General features: G+C 43.7%; 2 protein-coding genes across 2 annotated transcripts; both read left to right on the top strand.

Moving 5' to 3' along the window:
• Positions 1–3,575: 3,575 nt before the first annotated feature.
• LOC118427066 lies at positions 3,576–4,697 on the top strand. Its single transcript, XM_035836704.1, has one exon. It carries the CDS (start codon positions 3,576–3,578, stop codon positions 4,695–4,697), a length of 1,122 nt encoding a protein of 373 aa, XP_035692597.1.
• An 11,123-nt stretch (positions 4,698–15,820) lies between these two features.
• Positions 15,821–18,406, top strand: LOC118427285. The gene is made up of 3 exons (XM_035836982.1): positions 15,821–15,857; positions 16,358–17,231; positions 18,025–18,406. The coding sequence occupies exons 2-3, from the start codon at positions 16,380–16,382 to the stop codon at positions 18,382–18,384; spliced, it is 1,212 nt and encodes a 403-aa protein (XP_035692875.1). The 5' UTR covers positions 15,821–15,857; positions 16,358–16,379; the 3' UTR covers positions 18,385–18,406.
• The last annotated feature ends 602 nt before the right edge of the window (positions 18,407–19,008 follow it).

Genomic DNA, 19,008 nt, shown 5'->3' with positions numbered 1-19,008 from the left:
TGACAAGCTAAAAGAAAATTGCATTTCAATGTCGTTTAATATGATTGAAAGTGTATTTGCTACCATGGAATGTCATGGAGGTTATATTTCCACTTGCGTTGTGTGTGTGTGTGTGTGTGTGTGTGTGTGTGTGTGTGTGTGTGTGTGTGTGTGTGTGTGTGTGTAAACAAGTTAACTCAAGAACGCTTGGGTAGATTGGTGTTATACTAGGTGTGTTGGTAGGGGAGATGAAAGCTGGAAATGGTTAAATGTTGCCCCCCCTTGCGACTTCTCTTGGTACTACAGCATAACTTCCGGTTTTGCTATCTCGTGTTCGGAACAAGCTATGTTCGCGATTTTTGGGTGTTAGATAGCCCTTATGCTCAGGAAAAAGTGACATTAATCTGCCCCCCCCCCCTAGCGCTAACTTTTGGGATAGCAGGGGAGTTTTTTAAACTTCTAAAAGGGATAACTCAAGAAGGGAACAACGCCGTGACATACCCGTGAAAAGGGATAGAGGTACACCCGCGGTATCCGGCAGTCCGCTTCTGTTTGGCTTCTCTCCCCGGTCTTAAATTCAACCCCCTAAAAATCTCCCGCCGTGCGCTAATAAACCAGCCATGGGCGGGCAGGCTACTTTCCCATCACCGTTTAGCCTGGATACCAGACCCCAGCCCGATCTTAAGAAATATCCATTGTTTGGGGGTGTGGTCAGACCAGATAGGCATTTCTCTTAGTTTGCCCAAATAGTGGACAAAATCCCCACCAATAGAATAGCAGCAGGACCAACAGGAGGTAATTTACACCTTTGCTATAATTGGTTAAAGACTGTATTTTTGAATCCACAACAGTGACCACTAGCAGATGAAATTAACTAACTGTAAGTAAGACACCCAATGTCCTGTTGGGGTTCCTCAAAATATCAGTTTAGTAAATATGACAACCAGATTCATACAGCATATAGTTTTTAACAAAGTTCTACTTTTTTTCATTATTGAGCCATATCTAATCCATGATTCACTGCTAGCGATTTTCATGTACAATTCGGTGTTAAAGGGGATAAAATCATTTAACAGAAATCGTGCGTGATATTTGGAATTCTGCTTCAAATCTATATCTAAACAAAAACATAATCATTTCCTATTGGGTCAGTTATATGGGGGGCATCAAATAAAACAAGGCTTTAAACCATTGAAAATTATTTCTTGGTGATTTCATAACATCTTGGTAGTTACTAGTTTTGAAGTGGTGACGTATTGAATCATTTACATTTTCTCCATCTGGGGTTTTCCTTACCTCCATGACATTTTGGAATCATCGCCATATGGCCAGAGCCTACAGCACAAATGTAAGGGGGTCGATGGTGTGTGTGTGATTGTGTGTGTGTGTGTGTGTGTGTGTGTGTGCGTGTGTGTGTGTGTGTGTGTATGTTTGTGTGTTTAGGACTGACTAGAGGTAGAGTTACTTGGAATTGCGTGTTATGAACCCACTGTGAACCATGTGATCACTCCTACCCCAACCCCCATATTTTAGAAGTAGACTAGTCCTGTGACCTCATTCTGGTGCTAAGAATCCTGGACGCAAGACATTAAAGTATGTAGCTCCTCAAACATCCAGTGTGCGGCCAGTTATTTACAATTCTTCAATAGCCTTACCATCGCTCACAACAATGCGCTTTGCGCTTGATGACATTTGACAGAACAATTTACAATTTAAGGATTAGTTCTTGATGACGCCTTATGGGCGAGCCTAATAGTATAGTTTGCTACTGTTTGGCAAGAATTCCCAAAATCTCGCAGGCATGTCAGGAATTTTTCTACAGGCATGTATGTAGTTGCATTATTCGTTTATAGGGGAATAACTCGTGAATGGGTTAACGGATCTTCATGATATTTGGAATGTAGATAGCTTCAGAGATGCCTTACATGATTAAATGCCAATTATGCAATAGAGAGGGGTGTATGGGGTGTCAGGTAGGGTCAGTACCTCTGCAGGGGGGGCTGCCATGCCCGTTCGGGTAGCTCATCCTGCTTTGGCTCCCATCTGATACCCAGCTCTCACCTGTGGCTCCTAGAAGCTGTAGCATGCGCAGCGGCCACACCCCGGGCAACCGCTTTGGCAGGCGGGCTAAACCAGGTAGAGGGTAGCCGGTTGGGTCGTAAACCCTCCGGTGAATGACGGCGGGAATGCCTATCCCTGCATGCGAAGACTGGACTCGGTGGAAGGTGCGAATGAGACCTACATGTAGGTCCAACGGGCAGGAAAGCGGGGACAGCACAGTGCTGTGGAGCGCTAAAGAGCAGGGCAAGGCATGGAAAGCGTCCTGGTCATCCACTGCGCCCATCTCATCCCCAGTCGTCTCGACGCGTGTCCTGCCACTGGAACCGGATGGGAAGCGGGAAGAGAGAGTGAGGCTGACGACTAAGTGCAACTCTCCCTCACTTAAATCAAAGTCACGCGCTAGTCAAGACATCACGTGCACTTAAACCTACATATCTCAAGTCCTGTGGCGAGGGGAGAGTGGTGAAGCAGCAGGTGAGGATGCACTGGGAGCTGTAGTCACAAACCCCCACACAGGCGGCCCAGGCCATATGGTCGCTCCCTACTGGACCGAAGCAGCAGTAGAGCTCGGCAGCCCCCTGGGTGTCTGAGCAGCCCTCTTTAGGATCACTCTGCTCACCTCCATAGCCTGAGGAAGGGGCTAGAAAAGGTGCCCTAAAAATAGTCTGCTTCACCTTCCCTGGCCTGCTCGCCGTGGCAGGAGGGTATCCCAACACAGCGGTAAGCACACAAGGAAGAAAACGCTGGTGAGACCCCTCACCATAGGCACATGGAATGTTCGGACGCTCATGGACAGCTCCAGGGTAGATCGACCCGAGAGACGTACAGCACTAGTCGCGAGGGAACTTGAAAGATACAATATCCAAATTGCAGCCCTTAGTGAGACTAGGTTTGCAAATGAAGGGCAACTGACTGAAGTCAAAGCCGGCTATACATTCTTTGGGAGCGGGCGCAGTAGTGAGGAACGCCGTGAAGCTGGGGTGGGCTTTGCCATCAAGTCAAACTTGATCAACAGGCTCACAGGCCTACCCAAAGTTGTGAATGATAGGCTCATGACAATTCGGTTCCCGGTCACAGGAAAATGTCAGGCCACTTTCATCAGCGCCTACGCCCCAACAATGACTAATTCTGAGGAAACCAAAGACAAATTCTATGAAGACTTAGAGGCTCTCATAACAGAAGTACCGAAGGAAGACAAGCTAGTTATTCTTGGCGATTTTAACGCCAGGGTTGGCTCAGATTACCAAACATGGGAGGGGATCCTTGGTAGACATGGTATAGGCAAAAGCAACAGTAATGGTCACCTACTGCTGAGGACCTGTGCAACCCATGACCTTGTCATAACTAATACAATCTTTCGCCAGCCAAACCGTAATAAGACGTCCTGGATGCACCCACGCAGCAAACATTGGCATCTCATTGATTATGTCATTGTCAGGAAAAGGGATATTCAGGATGTCAGAGTGACAAAGTCCATGTGTGGTGCAGATTGTTGGACGGATCCGGATCATAGGCTTATCCGGTCAAAGCTCAACATGCACGTGAAACCCAAGCGCCGCCCACAAGGCAAACCAGCCAACAAGAGACTGAACATTAGCATGCTTAAGCAAGACTCTGTGAGGAGCACACTCAGTGACAACCTTGACAGCAAGCTCAGGGATCTGGACCTTTCCGTAAAAGATACAGAGCTCTCCAAGTCTGCTGCAAAGAAAGCAGTCTACAATGCCATCAAGAACAGATTACAGGCCAAGTTGAGGGAAATGCAGGACTCGTGGCTCAGTGGCAAGGCAGACGAGATACAGAAGTTTGCAGACCAGAACAACACAAAGTGCTTCTACGATGCCCTGAAGGCCATCTACGGGCCTCCCCGTTCTGGAACTTCACCACTGCTAGCCGCAGATGGTGCCACCCTACTGACCGACAAGGATAAAATCCTGGCAAGGTGGGCTGAGCACTTCATAAAGGTCTTAAATCAACCCTCCTCCATTGATGATGATGTCATCAACGACATGCCTCAAGTACCTGTCAATAGCTCTCTGGATGAACCTCCAACTGAACTGGAGGTCCATCATGCAATTCAGCGTCTCTCAAACGGCAAAGCACCGGGTTCTGACTCCATCCCAGCCGAAGTATACAAGGCAGGGGGACCAGTCTTGGTGGAGAAACTTACAGAGCTATTTCAGTCCCAGTGGCAGAAGAATGAAATCCCGCAGGAATTTAAAGATGCGTCAATTGTACACCTTTACAAAAGGAAAGGTAACAGACAGTCCTGTGATAACCACAGAGGAAATTCCTTACTCGTCATAGCAGGGAAAATTCTTGCTAGAGTTCTCCTGGACCGACTCATCCAGCACATGGATGCACACCTGCCTGAGAGTCAGTGTGGTTTCCGTAAAGGACGAGGAACAACTGACATGATATTTGCTGCGAGGCAGCTTCAAGAGAAGTGTCAAGAGCAGAACAGGGATCTTTACACAACATTTGTCGATCTGACAAAAGCTTTCGACAATGTGAATCGAGAGGGATTGTGGAAGATTATGGGAAAGTATGGCTGCCCTAGCAAATTCATCAGCATGGTGCGTCAATTCCATGACGGAATGCAGGCCAGAGTGCTAGATGCTGGTGACTCATCCGACGCTTTTGCAGTGACAAATTGACTCAAGCAGGGCTGCGTTCTCGCGCCCACGCTCTTCAGCATGATGTTTACAGCCATGTTGTCAAATGCCTACGCTGACGATGACGACATACGCTTCCGGACTGATGGCAGGCTCTTTAACCTGCAGAGGCTCAAGGCGAAGACGAAGGTCCAGGAGACGTCAGTGCGGGACTTCCTTTTTGCGGATGACAGCGCACTGAATGCTGCCTCAGAGGTGAAGATGCAGCAGAGCATGGACCGCTTCTCCACTGCCTCAGACAACTTTGGTCTGACAATAAGCACAAAGAAGACGGAGGTCCTGTACCAACCTGCACCACAAAAGCCCTACCTAGAACCAGTAATCACTGTCAATGGAGAAACTCTGAAAGCAGTTGAAAAGTTCAGGTACCTTCAAGTTGGTAGCACGCTGTCCAGATCTGCCAACATAGACAGTGAGGTAGATGCAAGAATTGCCCTGGCAAGTTCCTCCTTCGGTCGGCTACGTGCCTCAGTCTGGGAGAGGAGAGGCATCAGACTGTCCACGAAGCTGAAAGTGTATAAAGCAGTTGTACTACCAACCCTACTTTACGCCTGCGAGACATGGACTGTCTATGCACGTCATGCCAGAAAACTTCATCGCTTCCACATAAACTGTCTGAAAAAGTTGATGAAGATCACATGGCAAGACAAGATACCTGACACAGAAGTTCTCTCCCGAGCCAACATGTGGAGCATCCACACCTTGCTAAGGAGAGCCCAACTGAGATGGGCGGGCCACATGGTAAGAATGCCAGACACACGCCTACCCAAGAGACTCCTCTATGGTGAGCTTGCAGAAGGCCAGCGTACGCAGGGGGGACAGAAAAAGCGATTTAAGGACACGCTAAAGCCGCTCTAAAGGGCTTCAACATAGACACCCAGTCTTCGGAAGCATCAGCCCTTGACCGCTCTGCCTGGCGAAGCCACATCAATAGTGGCGCCACTTCTCACGAACAGAACAGAATCGCTGATGCTGTTAGAAAGCGAGCGTCCAGAGCTGTTCCCGCATCACCTACTACTACTTCAGCAACCCACCTGTGTCCTGTCTGTGGCAGAACCTTTAGAGCTCGCATTGGACTCATCAGCCACAGCAGGACTCACAAACCATGACGTGATGTGATGTCATTGGTCATCGTCGATGCCGACGGACGAACAAGATGCAATAGAGGGATGATTTGCATAATTAATGAGGATAGTTTACAAATATAATGCATTTTATTTCATTTTGCACTCTAAATGAACGAAATATTAAGCTTACTGTTAAAGTTATATCTAGTTTGCAGCAAAAATTCCCGAAATTACATAGCACTTTGTCCGCGCGTGCGCAATTGCACCGTCTTTCCATCTCACACATGTACTTGCTGTGAAGAGCTCAATCAAAACCCTTAAAAGACTTTCTTCCTTCATAATTATTCCATATACCTATACAAGACGAATTGGCTTTGTGTCATGGTGTCTCCATAGTATATATTGATAGATGTTTGCAATAACTAACGGCTTTACACTTAACGGACGGCATTCCTACATATTCGAATGCTGTGCTGTATGTTTGCAACGGTGGGATGTTCCGGCCCATAAATAACTTTCATGATTTTTACTGACTGTTCGAAGTAACTAAGAGCTCTACTCTGATTACCAATTTCATTCCAACATACTCCGATGTTGTGAAGTGACAAAGCAATGTCGGGATGTTCTGTCGTTTTGCCATAGATAGCTTTCTTCATTTTAAGTGAGTGTTCGTGATATCTGATAGCTTTTGTCTGATCGCCAAGGTCACTCCAGCACAATCCAATGTTGTTAAGTGATGAAGTAATATCGGGATGTTCTGTTGTTTCCCCATAGATAGCTTTCATCATCTCCAGTGACTGTTCGTAATACCTGAGAGCTTTCCTCTTATCGCCAAGGTCGCCCCAACACGCTCCAATGTTGTTAAGTGATGAAGCAATATCGGGATGTTCTGTCGTTTCGCCATAGATAGCTTTCCTCATCTTCAGTGACTGTTCATAATAGCTGAGAGCTTTCCTCTTATCGCCAAGGTCGCTCCAACGGTTTCCAATGTTGTTAAGTGATGAAGCAATGTCGGGATGTTCTGTTGTTTTGCCATAGATAGCTTTCCTCATCTTCAGTGACTGTTCGTAATACCTGAGAGCTTTTCTCTTATCGCCAAGGTCGCTCCAACGGTTTCCAATGTTGTTAAGTGATGAAGCAATGTCGGGATGTTCTGTTGTTTTGCCATAGATAGCTTTCCTCATCTTCAGTGACTGTTCGTAATACCTGAGAGCTTTTCTCTTATCGCCAAGGTCGCTCCAACAGTTTCCAATGTTGTTAAGTGATGAAGCAATGTCGGGATGTTCTGTTAATTTGCCATAGATAGCTTTCCTCATCTTCAGTGACTGTTCGTGATAGATGATAGCTTTCCTCTTATCGCCAAGGTCGCTCCAACACAACCCAATGTTGTTAAGTGATGAAGCAATATCGGGATGTTCTGTTGTTTCGCCATAGATAGCTTTCCTCATCTTCAGTGACTGTTCGTAATAACTGAGAGCTTTTCTCTTATCGCCAAGGTCGCTCCAACGGTTTCCAATGTTGTTAAGTGATGAAGCAATATCGGGATGTTCTGTTGTTTCGCCATAGATAGCTTTCATCATCTCCAGTGACTGTTCGTAATACCTGAGAGCTTTTCTCTTATCGCCAAGGTCGCTCCAACGGTTTCCAATGTTGTTAAGTGATGAAGCAATATCAGGATGTTCTGTTGTTTCGCCATAGATAGATTTCATCATCTTAAGTGACTGTTCGTAATGCCTGATAGCTTTCCTCCTATCGCCAAGGTCGCTCCAACAAGACCCAATGTTGTTAAGTGATAAAGCAATGTCGGGATGTGCTGTTGTTTCGCCATAGATAGCTTTCTTCATCTTCAGTGACTGTTCGTGATACCTGAGAGCTTTCCTTTTATCGCCAAGGTCGCTCCAACGGTTTCCAATGTTGTTAAGTGACGAAGCAATGTCGGGATGTGCTGTTGTTTCCCCAAAGATAGCTTTCATCATCTTCAGTGACTGTTCGTAATACCCGAGAGCTTTCCTCTTATCGCCAAGGTCGCTCAGACAGTTTCCAATGTTGTTAAGTGATAAAGCAATATCGGGATGTGCTGTTGTTTCGCCATAGATGGCTTTACTCATCTTGAGTGACTGTTCGAGATGAATTATGGCTTCATTTTGGTCACCAAGTTTACTCCAACATGTCCCAATATTTTCAAGCAAAGAGGCGATGTTTCTATGCAATAAATTTTCTCCATGTCCAGTATTTCCAACTTCCAGTGCTTGCCTATAGTATCCCATGGCTTTCTCAAAGTCGCCACGCTTATGCAATACCTGTCCCAATTGCCAAAGTATTTCTACTTGTTTGTTCTCATCACTGCCCGCGTCTTTCAGAGCTGCTTCACACTGACGTAAGGATGTATCTAAGTGGAATAGCTCTTGTGAAATTCGGGCCCTTGTTAGAGATGAGTTGTCAAAGATTGCGTTTTGAAATATCTTTTTCATTTGACTTTCCTTAGCAACTGTATCAACAATGCATGTTTTTAACGGAATGGCAGTATAGTAGTACCTGAACAGCATTTTTGTGTCTGTTATGTAGAATACTGACTTAACCAAAGTGTCGTCTACGTCATGGTCATCAAGTTGAAGTTTCATCTCAGTGAGAGGAGACAGTCTGTCCTTCTGTCCTCCGTTAGCGATGTACGTTCTTAACCGCAGCTCCGCCGAGATGCTGATCAGTACAGTCAAGTGGTGGGCATCTTCCTGACTGATCCGCTGTGTCTTGTGCAATTCCTCTATCACTCCCCACACACTGGGAATTGTAATGCTGGAACAAACACTCAGCACGTCAACAACTACACTGGGAAAACGGTATATTTCTTTCTTGACATCCAGAAGTTGCCCCGTTGGTTCCAAGTCGTCTAGTTGCTGAATATTATCCCTCAGTGTTAGCATTGCTGACTGCCGTGTCAGAAAATGTGACCGATCAACGTTTTTAACTCTGTCCGTATACTCGTCCACCAAAGATGGTGTGTCACCTGCTAAGTAGGTCACCCGTCTGAGGATGTCTGACAGGTGATAGCCTTCCGCCAGGGCGATGTGCAGATGTTGATATTCCGCTAACTTATCAGGAGTCTGGACGAGACTAACGGAATCTTTGGTTCTGGTTTTGTCTCTTCCAAAAGGGGTCTTAGAAGCCCATGGCATGAAGCCGTCGAAGGCGAAGCCGCGAGGTGTGACGGAGTCGAAGAACCAGTCTTTCTCTGGGTCTTCCGAGAGGAAGTCGTTGAGCGACGGGATGGCCATGGCTGGGAGGATGGTTTCCCGAAGGTTGATGACTTTTAGATGTAAGTAGTGTGTGAGGTTTAGGAAGTACCTCCGTGTATCATCATCATCCTTCCCTTCTTCAATCAGAATGGCGAACTCCAGGTCGGAGTACGGCGTGACCAGTTCTGTTGCCTGTGAGCCCAACCCGATGAAAGCGTGCTTACACGGAGGAGGTCCGAGATTTACAATACATTCATTTGTCAGTACTTGGATGAACTTTTGTCTGTCAGCTGTGATCCTCTTGAACAAGTCCTTGATTGCTTCCGCTCGTTTGATCTCTACTTCTCTCACGACGGGATCATCTTCATCATACTGATAAGGGTTGTGTTCCTCATGAATGATTTCTAGCTGAGATTTTACACGGTTGCGCATGTTGTCCAGTTCCTTCATGTGCTCTATCGCGCTGCTGTACGGACACGGCTCACAGTCTGTGTGACAGGTGTTCCGAAGAAACTGCTGTTCTGTTTCTTGCAGCTTTGTTATCATGTTTTGTTTGTCTCCATCTGTCCGTGCCATGGAGGCGTTATACAGAGCTGCTGCCTGTGTGAATGACCTACCTTCTCCTGTCCGCTTGCCTCGCTCGACGTAGACGTCACCTAACCTACACAGACAGTCGGCTTCTCTAGTTTTGTCAGGTTTATAGCGATCTGTAGGTAGGAAGATCAATAGATATCAGGACTGGTCAATCCACAAGACTATATACTTTTCTCCTTCGGTACGTTCAAGGCTGATGTTTGTGTTCTAAGTGGCGGATATTCATATACAAATAATAAAACTTCAAACATTTCAACACTTAAGGATATGACAAAACTAAATTTTACATAATAGAAATTATTTTTTTTAACTCTAGTGTGTTCTCAGCTGCAATTGTTGCATTAATCCTATTCAGACCGGGCTTTTTTGGTCATCCCTGGACCGGGGGGGGGGGGGGGGGCTTTTGAGGCCCTCCACTTCTAAGTCCTATAACTCAAACACGAGGTGCCTAGGGCCACCAAATTTTCAGGACATAATTTCAACATAATATTTGACAAATATGTGACGTTTGACGTTACGTTGACGTACGATGACGTAATTATGACGTCATCAATTTGATTATATTGGCCGGTACCATGAAAAAGGGGTATTCTCAGAAAAACTTCAAGTTATGCTAAAAAAATGTAACAAGAAGTGCAGATAACAGAATAACAAAGTTTATTAAGACTTGTGTTGCCAATAGCAACATCAATGACGTCAAAATGACGTCATAAAATGACGTCATGCACATCCAAGATACGAGTTGGGCTCCGCCATATCCACCACCTTGAATTTTCAAAAATACCTTTCTTGCAACAAGTAATCACAAAGGGCAATGGAAATAGACAAAATTCATTCATTTAGATGGTTTTTGATGAAAAAATACCAGGTAGTTACAAATTTTAAGGGAAACTTAGCTTGTTATTGTTGATCTGGCTAGACGGTCCGCCATCTTGGTTTTTGGGCTGATGACGTCATCAAATTAGCATAATTTATGCATATATAATTATGAAAGATATGCTAAATAATGTAAGATTTTATTTATGTAACAAAATAGCAGTAATATAGCGAATAAATGTGAAAAATACACTGTTAGAACAAAAAATAGTGATTTTTGGCCAAACTGCCTGTCAACAAACGGTTGCCATGGCAACACGAAAAAATTGAAAATTTGTCAAACTTCGTAAAATTGTTGTCAACAATATTCTAGAAAAACTCACCAAATTTGGTGGCTCTAGCGTAAGCCGTTCTGGCGTTATAGGACATCGAAGTCGGCGCAGGCCTCAAAAAGCCCCCCCCCCCCCCGTCTGAATAGGGTTAAACAAGAAATATTGTGATTTTATGTATGAATGACAGACCGTGAACAAGTTTCAGGGCGGCTGCCAGGTTCTGCTCTGCTGCGTCCAGGTCTCCATTTCCCAAGTCACGGTCTGCCGTCTGGATGTATCTGTGGTAGGAGCTGAAACAACAAAACATTCATAATCTCCTGGCCCTAATATAACGGACTCTCTGATGGGAAATTCAAATGAGTTCAGCGAAGGGTTCACACCTAAGAGAAACACCTATGCACCCATCCATTCGTATCGGTACATGTAATGCGTCAAAACCTTCTTCTTTAAAAAAAACGTTGTAAAATAACAATATACACAAAAACATTAAGGATATGTCAACAACTATGACTAAGCACCAGCCTGTACCTACTTGTAACGTCGGCCCATGCCGTCATTGATGACGTCGCTAGAGGGCGCAGCTGAGAAGGGAAAGAAATGGTCCTTCCGGCCTCGTTGTCGCTGCGTGCGTTGGGAATGGCAGAAAGTCATGTACATGGGACACAGGTCATTCATTAGAAATAGATGAACGAATGAACGAATGAATGAATGAATGAACGAATGAATGAATGAATCAATGATATGAATGAATCAATCAATGAGTCAATCAATCGATCCTAAACTAATATTATTACACAATTACACTATGTCATTAACATACAGTGGGAATACATTTTAAAACCACTCTGTGCCGTGTTCGTTACAGGTACGTCACCGGTGATTATGATTTACATAAAGTTGATAACGCTTTGTGGAACTTCCCATCAGCCCTGGTGATCGTTTTGACACTTATTTATGCAATTCACCTCAACATTTACATCATCTATGCCTGGTGATGTTCCTTGAACTAACGCATCTCCGAATTTCTATCATTTTCCTCTAAGAAACTATATGGTAGACAGATCTTAACTTTGTCTTTATTATTAGATTAGCCTTGATTTTTCATGTGGGGAAACATTGCTGCTTGCATCGCTCACCTTGGTTTTAGTTGTGACGATTTCTTGCCTGATTTTTGCGGTGTACAGTAAGCGGTGGACAAGGGCAACTGTTCCCTGTACGTTGTGACACCGCGCCAGTGCCTTGTTGTACAGAGCATTAGCTCTGGTCAAGTTTCTAGTGTCCCTAGTTTCTGTTCCTCTCCTCAGGTACACGTCACCGAGACTCTTGATCGCTTCTGTTTCTAACATACTGTTGTCGTTTACTATTCCTTCTACCATCAACTGTGCGTATCCAACCAGAACAGAGTCTGTGTTATCACCGGCAGCCCGTCTCTTGTCCAGGTCTTGAAACTTTCCTGCCATCTTTGCAGGTGTAGTCGTCTTCCTGTCTTTTGTTTGCTGTTCCTTACCCTGTGACCCCTTTGACGACACCCCTTGTAAAAGCCTCTCCGCGTATTCGTATCGGTGTTCTATACCTTCTCCCTGATCCTGATTGTCACACCGGACCACAGCAGCTATGTAAAGCGACAAGGCCATGTTGAACTTCACTACGTCCTTCCCGAGTCTTCCCTTTTCCAAGTTCACGTCGCCCAGACTTTTGAGAAGCTCCACTTCCGCAAGCCTGTCCATGTCAGCTATGGCGTCCACCAGGGCACGGAGGTAGCCTGTCTCCGCACGGGCTAGTCCGTACCTCTTGCCCTTCGCGTCCGCCTCACGGAGTCTCTCACAGACCCTCAACATATCGGGCATCTACTAAGAGAACACCAGGTCCTGTAAAACTGATAATCTTCACTGGTATAGGACTCCGTGTCAACTTTGTACGCGAGTTACCACGAAAGCGGAAGTCCCCGTGTGACCTCACCTGTTGGGCGGGGGCGTCTGGGAAGGGGGATTCCCCTTTTGGAAGGTTCCATTGAAATGCGATAGAAGAAAAATTGGGCGACTTACGTCTTACACTAAGCCTCATATGACTTAAAATCAGGGTCTGCATACACTTTTACATAATGCGTAGGCAGCCTTATTATTTTCATTTCCCCGGTTATTCGTAGGGAAAACCATTTTATCTACATGTAATTCGTAGCCAGGTGACCAAATTTATGGCAATTGCCTTCCTTGATTTAGCGTAATACGTAGGGGGTTCTTCTGAATTCAGGGTAATTCGTTGTCCGAACCACCATGCGGACCCTATTCGTTCTCTTTAAACGAATTAAAAGTACTTTGGAAAAACATACCTTTGCCAAATAAACCAGGTTTGTTATGTAGAATGATGTCTGTAGACAAATGCGTTACTCATTTCATTTTCTTTATAATTAAATGCTTGGAGTTGGTTTATAAAATTTCGGCATTTATTATGCAAATTAGATCCCAATTTACAATTAATTGATATCAAATTGTATCAAGCATTACTTAAGCTATCAGTATACCAAAAATCATGATGATCCTTTGATCCATTCTTGACTTATTCTCTTTCAAAGTCTTTAAATACACCTCTTACTCTCTTCCCTCTTTCTCAGTTACGTATGTGACAACTTTGATGAAAGTACTATAATGGAATGCAGTGGATTTATGAACTTTTCCTAATCAATTATGCAAATTAGCTGTTAACTTGCATAATAAGTATCACATTATATAAGTCTTGATTTAGGCTATCTACATGCCGAAAATCATGACGATCCGTCAACACGTTAATATTTTCTCATTAATTATGCAAATGAGATCATCATTTGCATGATAAATATGTATTGACATTTCTCTTTTTCTCAGCTACATATGTGACAAGTTTTAAAGCCCTATCATGGAATGTAGTGAATTTATAAAATATCCTCATTAATTATGCAAATTAGCTGTTGATTTGCATAATTGTTATCTCATTATGTAGGTCTTCACTTACGCTACCTACATACAAAAAAACATGATGATCCGTCAACATGTTCATATTTTCTCATTAATTATGCAAATGAGGTCATCATTTGCATAATTGATATCTGTCGACATTTCTCTCCTTCCCAGCTACATATGTGACAAGTTTGAAAGTCCTATCATGGAATGTAGTGGATTTATAATTTTGCCTCATTAATTATGCAAATTAGCTGCTGATTTGCATAACTAGTATACCATTATGTAAGTCATCACTCATTCTATCTACATACCAAAAATCATGACGATCCGTCAACACGTTGTAGAGTTATTCTCATCCAAAGTTTGAAAGGAAACCGGCGCCTGCAGTTCCAAAAAAGCCGCTAGGGGGCCCAAACTCACAGCACTTACTCTCTGCCTCAAGGGCTATCTACCAGTCAAAAATCATGATCACAGCATGTCCAGAACAAGAGATATCAAAAATTGAGGTTCTGCTGCAGTACCTTAGCAAGCCGCTAGGGGGCCCATTATCGAACTTGACCTTCGTTTTCCCGACCCCTACCCACCTACCAAATATTATCGGGATCCATCCAAGACTTCTTGAGTTATGCTGTTAACAGACAGACAGACAGACTCACAAGCCTAAAACATAACCTTAGCCATTCTGGCAAAGGTAATGAGGACGCTATAACGTTGTACGTTTCTCACAGACCCTCATCATGGTGAAATTGTGCTAAAATTGTGTGTGTGTCTGACTGACTGTGTACAAGATAACTCAAGAACGCTTGGGTGGATTGATTTCATGGTGTGTTGGTGGGGTGTGATGAAAGCTGAAAATGATTAGATTTGGGGTCCTCTAGCGGCTTTTCTTGGTACTGCAGCGCAACTTCCGGTTCTGTTATCCTATGTTCTGAACATGCTATGGTCACGATTTTTGGGTGTTAGATAGCCCTTGTGCTCAGGAAGAAGTGACATAAGATTGGTCCCCCTAGCGGCAAGTTTTCGGATAGCAGGGTCATTTTTGTCAAAACTTCTAAAGGGCATAACTCAAGAAGGGAACAGCGGATGTTCATTAGTTGTACAAGATAAAATACTAATAATGCAAAATAGGAATACATTTGCATAATTAATTAGAATATTCTATCATAGCAATTTTTTCAATGTACTTCTTGTCCCGGATATAGTCTTGAGATAGTTTGGGGATAGTTTGGGAAAGTTTTGGGATAGTAGGGGCTTTTTTGTCTAAACTTAATAGGCGTAACTCAAGAATAATAATGCAAAATAGGATACATTTGCATAATTAATTAGAATATTCTATCATAGCAATGTACTTTTTGTCCCGGATATAGTCTTGAAATTTGAGTGGTAGATAGCTTTCAGCGTCATGACAAGGTGGGGCAAGTTTCAGCCCCCTAGCATTAAATTTTGAAACTGCAGGGGTGTTTTGTCAAGACACTCCAAAGAGGATAACTGCAGAAACGAACGACTGATTGTTCTGATTTTAGGCATGCATGTGGCTTAGGTTAAGATGTTCATACTAATATACGTTTTATGCACATGTGACTTAATTTGCATACTTAATGAGGAAATTGCATAATTCCATTGTTTTCAATAACTGGACTTCAATAAATGCAACACATGTATATCATGATAGGTGGCACATACCAATAGATACCAAATGTGCAAATGAAGAACTTATTGACATAATACATATATATATACAAAAATTGCAAAACCGCTTAATGATTAATGATGGGAACTTTATACTTTTGACATGTGTAGGTTAGTCAATGATGAACATCACCATGCATAAATCATGTAAATGTGTAAGTCATTTGCATTAAATTTACAAAAGCTCTAAATAATTCATGGCGGTATGAAGTCGCCGAACTCTAGTTATGGTTTGAAGTTTCTTGAGATTCTCCACCTCCAATAGACCGAGGGATTACACAAGTTACCGGTATGTACTTGAACAGTGTCTACAAAACATTTGAGTAATATCCGGGTATATTTTGAGCGGGGTCTAGTCTGGGCTGTTACACCGGGTCAGCTTGGGACATGGCTCTCGGGTCACATGAGGACATTGACCTTTGGCCTCCAGCGAATCAGGTGCTAAGGCGGAAGCTTACAAGTTGGCTGACTTCAGGTACGGTCGGTGTTTTAGAATCTATACTGCTTTACATACAATCAAAAAATAGTATACCGGGTCTCACTGATGTTTGTAAATAATTGGCTAAACAAATTTCGAAGCGAACATCAAAATCTTCGCAAAAAAATCCGACTATTATTGTATTAAGGCAATTAGCTATCGTTGTACATAGTATTACAAGGTAATCTGCAGGTGGTATTTCGAGCTAGTCTTGTATTGAGGTCTATTATATGCTTTTTGGAAATCTGATAGACCATTTAGTGAAAGAATTTGCTTCAGGTCACAGTTCGCGTTTTAGCATGGCACTTCGGATCACCACCATTTTATCGATGAGTGTGTTGGGTTCTTTTTCGCGTAGATGCTTAAAGCCTTAACGTTAATGTGTGTGTGTGTGTGTTTGGGGGCTTCACATTTCTGAGTACCATGCATAGTCGTTTTGCATCATGGTCAATGCCGAAGGTCAAGATCATGTGTAAAGTAGTTTCTTCTGCTTTCAGGTGATTGAAAAAAAAGGAAAACATGTCTTTCATGGAAATCCCATCCTCCAAAGAGAACATTACTGTGCCCTGGGTACAGGAGGTTCTAAGCAGGTATTTTTCCAACCAAGGAATCACTGAAGATGCACAAGTTGTTGTCACGAGCATGGACAGTCAAGGTACTGTGGGCCCAGGGCAAGGGTTCCTTAGCAACCGGATCGCATTGGTTGCCACGGGAACAGTCGGCGACACACCCTTGACAACCAACCTGATGGTTAAGATGTCCACGGATGATCCAGCTGTACGCGAACTTGTTCACGACCTGCGATTTGACAGTATAGAGGTCAACTACTATAACCTGATAGTGCCAGCTCTCAGGTCAGAAGTTGAAAGGTCAGAGGGTGTAGGGTCAAAGGTTATGAGGTTAGGTGAAGAGGAAGATGCTGCAGTACCACTACCAGTCCCCAGGTGCTACCATGCTGCATATGACAAGAGTACAGGAAAGTCTGTGCTTGTGTTGGAGAATCTACAGTCTAAGGGGTTCTTCACCAAGAAGTTCTCTGATGGACTAGGACTTGAAGACATAAAGCTGACTGTATCTGCTTTGGCAAACCTTCACGCCATCTCCTATTCGGCCATGCAACGGGGCCAGCTGCCTTCCGCTGGTTTTGATTGGCTCTTTGATGCATCGGAAGAGGCTGCAAAATCTGCTATCACGCAGGCGTTTCATGATGGCGTGGGCCAGTTCGAAACGGCCTTTCCTGACCAATCAGAACTGGTGTCTCTCCTGAGGAGGCTGGGTGAGCGTGTGCCAGGCATTCTGGGAAGCGAGGAAGAGGGACCATTTATGGTGTTGTGCCATGGAGACTGCTGGGCTAACAACATCATGTTTAAGGTATCTGTCAGGAAAGCTAGTGATGTATAATACTGTGCTGTCAGCAAAGCTGATATACACTGCTGTGCTGCCAGTAAAGCTAGTGATGTACATTGCCGTGCAGTTAGCAAAGCTTGGTTTCAGTGATGTATAATAACTGCTTTACTCCCAGCAAAGTTGTGTACACTGCTTTGCTGTCGGTAAAGCTTGAGTGATGTACACTGCTTTGCTGTCAGTAAAGTATTAGTGTTGTACTGTTTTTCTGTCAGTAAAGCTTAAGTGATGTACACTGCTGTGCTGTAAGAAAAGTGATGTAAACTATGCTGTTTTGCTATCCGATATGATGATGAAAGATCAGCGATATTAAAAGACACTGGGACCCAAGCAAACTTGCATCACTTCTTTCCAAGCACAACAGCTATCTACCAATCAAAAATAGTGACCATAGCTTGTCCAGAACACGAGATATCAAAACCAAAATTCCTGCTACAGTACCATAACGAGCCGATAGGGTGCCCAAACTCAAGCAGTTCAGGGGCTCAACAAGACCTATTTGCATACCAAATATCAATACAATCCATCCAGGCTTTATCTTGTGTTAAGTTTATAATGTTTATATCATAGTCACAGATCGGAACACGTACACACTCATGAACTTTGCCTAAAAACACAAACGTTTTAGTGAAGTTAATTAGGTCAAAACGTTTCATGTGGAAAGGGTGCCAGAATGCTCTGGAAGCCACAATCATAGAAGAAGACATGAGCAAAAATATATAGGATAGAGACCAGTCTAACCTATTGTGTCCCCTCACAGGTAAATGATGCTGGTGTACCAATAGATGCGATGCTGGTGGATTGGCAATGCGTACGCCGTGCATCTCCGACCTCTGACCTGGCGTTCCTTCTCCTCTCGAGCACAGACCGTACTCTACGACACCAACACATCGACAACATCCTCGCTCACTACTACAGCGTCCTGACCGAGACGGTCAAGAAGTGCGGACTGGAACTTTCACCCTACAGTTTGGACATGCTTCGGGCAGAGTACCACTCAGAACGTGTTTCAGGACTTATTCAGTGCATGGCCTCCTACGATTGCTTCGTAGCTGACCAGGCTTGTATGGAAAGGCTACGAGACTCAGTTGAAGAACTCAGGGAGTCAAATCTGGTCTAAGTCTCATTTCAGTTATTCTTACAGTATGAGTGGAAAGAAGGCTTTTACAGTGATTGTTGTAAAATTGCAGCTGAAACAGAGCTATAGCACAAAAACACGTTGAGCTGGACATGAATTTTTGAGACCAATCGCAGGCCTTTAAATTAAACTTTCTTCCTGTAACTTCCTACAAGAAATTCAAACCTTGCCTTGCTATAGATGACATAACTACAGTAACAGTGGCAAATGGACTGTTTTTTTTTCTGCACAATATTGCCTTTAGAAGACTTTGCTTGGTTTCTAAATGTCCCAAAGCTAACATTGACTTGTCTCAGCAAAATTTTGGTGGCTTCTGGTATTCAGGAGTCATTGCCAACGCTACCATTTACCTTAATCCTAAAATTATACCAGCACATGTACAAGCTTAAGCCACTATATTGTACTACAAAGAAAACAGCATGTTTTGAATTCTTGATACATTTATTTTGATAAGTGGGTTCCGTAGTTTCACTGTTTTAGTTCCCAATAACTGAACACCCTCCCCCTTTCAGTAAGTCATTAAGTTGAGTGTTGGGTGAACATTGCCAATGTATATTGTCATATGTACGTTGAGTTAACAAATTAATATAAATTTATTAAATACAT

Source organism: Branchiostoma floridae, chromosome 12 (genome assembly GCF_000003815.2).
Source record: "Branchiostoma floridae strain S238N-H82 chromosome 12, Bfl_VNyyK, whole genome shotgun sequence".
In the NCBI taxonomy this organism is placed as follows: domain Eukaryota; kingdom Metazoa; phylum Chordata; class Leptocardii; order Amphioxiformes; family Branchiostomatidae; genus Branchiostoma; species Branchiostoma floridae.
Note: the sequence above shows the minus strand (reverse complement) of the source record. Positions and strands in the feature narration are given on the sequence as shown.